Below are 3,193 nucleotides of genomic sequence, written 5' to 3' on the forward strand. Positions count from 1 at the left end.
CAAATCAACTTGCCAGTCTTCAGTTCAGATTCTTGCATTATCGTAGTACTTGTTGTGTCACATTAGTGCGTTTCTATAGCTGCTGTAGTATTCTGTCACGCTGTAGTGTGGAGTAATTAGGGTGCACACAGCTCTCCGGTCTCCGCTGTGAGTCGCACCCTGAGTTCTGCTGCGGGTGCGATCCAGCGCTGCCCTCTGATTGGCTGACCAGCGCGTTCCATTGATCACGTGCCCGAGCCTCTTTCTGCGAGCGGAGCAGCCTGGAGTCAAGCTCACTAGCAGGGAGGCGGAGGAGGAGGACCTGAACACCGAGAGAGCGCGCTGAACATCTGCGACTCACACACACACACACACACACACACACTCACACACACACATCAGCGTCTGGATGAAGGAACGGTTCAGTTGTACGAGATTATGCTGTGTTCTTGGGAAGTCTGAGAATGAACGGAGATGAGCAGTTTGGTGCACAAGAGCGGTGAAATTCTAGCAGCACAAGAGAAATACCGCGTGCACGGCCCCAGTTTCTCAGCACACTTCTGTCTTACAGCATCGTGAATGGAGGAGGATATGTAGTGAATGAGTAGCTTGTGAGGCGGGTGGACCCGTAAGTTGCTGTCGGACGAGATGAGGGCAGTGTGGGTAAACTTGGCGGCGCTGCTGCTGCTCTGCACTTGTGCAGGCGTGCTGCACTTCTGGAGCGGGTTGGAAAAGCGGTTAGAGAGGAACACGCGTAGCGTCCGAGATCACAGCCTACATCCCGCCTATCCTGACCCATCTCCGGACCTTCCGGGAACTTTCCGAGCTTTACTCGCTGTTCCGCCGGGCTCCAAATTACAGTCGGTGCGCAACACCAGCGGCAGTGAAACGCTCTCATTCGGCAGTAAAGATAACGGACATGGGTTCGAATCCACAGAGCGCGAGCTTCAAGCAGGAAACCAGTCAAAGCAGTTTATAGACGATGGGATCTTTTGGAGTCGACATCTCGAGGATGGTGTGTCGATGGGCTTCGCAGAGGAAGACGCCCGCGCGTGGAGACAGCGAGTCCGCCGCGGCCGAGTCGTGTCCCTGGAGCCCGGCTGCGGCAGGACGTCCAACCAGCTGGCCACTTTCTCGGACGGATCCCGTGCGTGTGTACGTTACGGCATTAACCCAGAGCAGGTGCAAGGAGAAACACTGTCTTATTACCTAGCCGCTCTGCTCGGGATCACCAACGTGCCGCCGCTCTCGCTTTTGCGCCTCGATGGCGAGCAGTGGACGCACGTGAGGCGTCGCATGGAGGCGCTACAGTGGACACCGAGTGCCGTGGTGTCCCTCAGCGAGTGGGTGCCCGAGCTCAGCCCGGCCGTCGTGCCTGCTCCTTTTCGCCGCTCCGGCCTCGGGTTGCGACCGCTACAGCTCGAGCTTCAAACCAAAACGAAAGCGGAGCTGCTCGAGCTGGTGCAGTGGAGCGACCTGGTTGTGTTCGACTACATCACAGCCAACTTCGACCGGCTCGTGAGCAACCTGTTTAGCCTGCAGTGGGACGCCAAAGCCATGGAGAGAGACGCGAGCAACCTGCTGAGGACTCCTCACGGCAGCCTGGTCTTCATCGACAACGAGGCTGGACTAGTGCACGGCTACCGTGTGCTGGATATGTGGGAGAAGTATCACAGCGTGGCGCTCGGTTCTGTGTGCGTGTTCAGGAGGAGAACAGCGCGGCGCGTGGCGGAGCTGCACCGGCGAAGGGACACGCGCGCACGCCTGCTGCAGCTCTACCGGGACAGCGAGCCTTTAGCGACTGAGCTCGGCTTTCTGTCCGACGAGCACGCGAGGATACTACAGGATAGAATAAACAGAATTCACGAGCACATTTTGCACTGCAATGAAAAGCACGAAAAACTGTAAGGTTTTTGTCGTTCTGTGTTTTTTCCCCCCTCGCGTGGATCCTGCTATCACATTAGTATGGATAAGGACTGCTAGTTACCAAGGTGACCATTACACCACGCGACCCGTGAACTGTGTTCACTGTGACTTCTGAATATCTGGACTAGCTACCTCCTGTAGGGACAAACCTTTAAATGTGGCTAAATAGGCTACTGTTTGTTTTGTATATGCCATTACTTTAAGTTTTAAAAGTCTTAATTTCACAGGAAACACAATGCATATTACTTGTGATAGAATGAGTCATGATAAAATGTTGTTGTAAACACACTGGAGACAGGCCTAAGTGCTGATGTATGCTGCTTCTTCTGCCATTTTTGTCTTTTATTAATTGGGATGCACTAATCCCATTATTTCCATTTAGGGCGGGCTTAAATTATTGTTAATAAAGATCCCCAATATCGATCCAATATTGACCTCCTTAAAGTAACCGGGCAATTTTCTGCAAGCTTTTGTTTCCAAGTTTACAAAACATCGTCCATGTGATGCTGGTGTTATTTATGACATGTTGTGTCCTATGTTTAAGGCAAGGTCTCTTTTGGGCCAGTCAAATTTGTTGCAAGATACATCAGTGGCTCGTATCAGAAAATACGTCAAATAAGATAAATACTGATCCAGAATTTCACACAGTATCAGGCCAAAAGGCAATACTCAGTACTGGATGGATGAATCTCTATTTTTTAGAATATTTTCCTTGATAAACGGTTACATCTGGATTAACACAAGGCTGACAATATCTGTAATTTATTGACAGTACTTAGTTCTTTGCAGAGAGTGTTGAAATGGTAATATTCAAACTGCTGAAAGGTCAATGATTCATATAAAAGGACATCTTTGATTATTCTCCGTAGCTTCACAATTTCATTCATGGCCTTAATGAAGTGGTGGGATGTGCATTGAATTGAAAGTGTGTTGTGGGATTTTGCTTTGTGAACTCTGAATTCTATTTAACTAATTTAAATCACAATCTGTGATAACATTCCAGTTCTTTTTTATATTAAAAAAGTTGTCATTTTTACATGCCATTAAATCTAGTGGAACTAAAGTGTTTCACTATGTTGAACACTACAGCACTTGTCTGGAGTCTTATTTCTCTATGCAGAAGAGATGTTTTGGAAAACGTTTCTCTCAGTCGTGTACAATGGACCTATTGTGACAATGCAATTCCATACTCATATTCTCAATAATTCACTTCTTTCATACTTCATATAAGGCTCCTTTCTTCATAGCACACATTAGAGTCAGGAAATGCACAGTTCAGTGTGATTTC

The 3,193-nt window shown here is 48.7% G+C and overlaps 1 protein-coding gene across 1 annotated transcript; it reads left to right on the top strand.

The window, feature by feature from the left end:
- The first annotated feature begins 284 nt into the window (after positions 1–284).
- fjx1 (four-jointed box kinase 1) lies at positions 285–2,991 on the top strand. Its single transcript, XM_017484634.3, has one exon. The coding sequence runs from the start codon at positions 628–630 to the stop codon at positions 1,885–1,887; it is 1,260 nt and encodes a 419-aa protein (XP_017340123.1). The 5' UTR covers positions 285–627; the 3' UTR covers positions 1,888–2,991.
- Positions 2,992–3,193: the final 202 nt, after the last annotated feature.

This window comes from Ictalurus punctatus, chromosome 14, assembly GCF_001660625.3.
Source record: "Ictalurus punctatus breed USDA103 chromosome 14, Coco_2.0, whole genome shotgun sequence".
NCBI classification, from domain to species: Eukaryota; Metazoa; Chordata; class Actinopteri; order Siluriformes; family Ictaluridae; genus Ictalurus; species Ictalurus punctatus.

Excerpts from the sequence above, each read along its gene's own strand:
- fjx1 (XM_017484634.3), top strand. The coding sequence starts at position 628 with ATGAGGGCAGTGTGGGTAAACTTGGCGGCGCTGCTGCTGCTCTGCACT.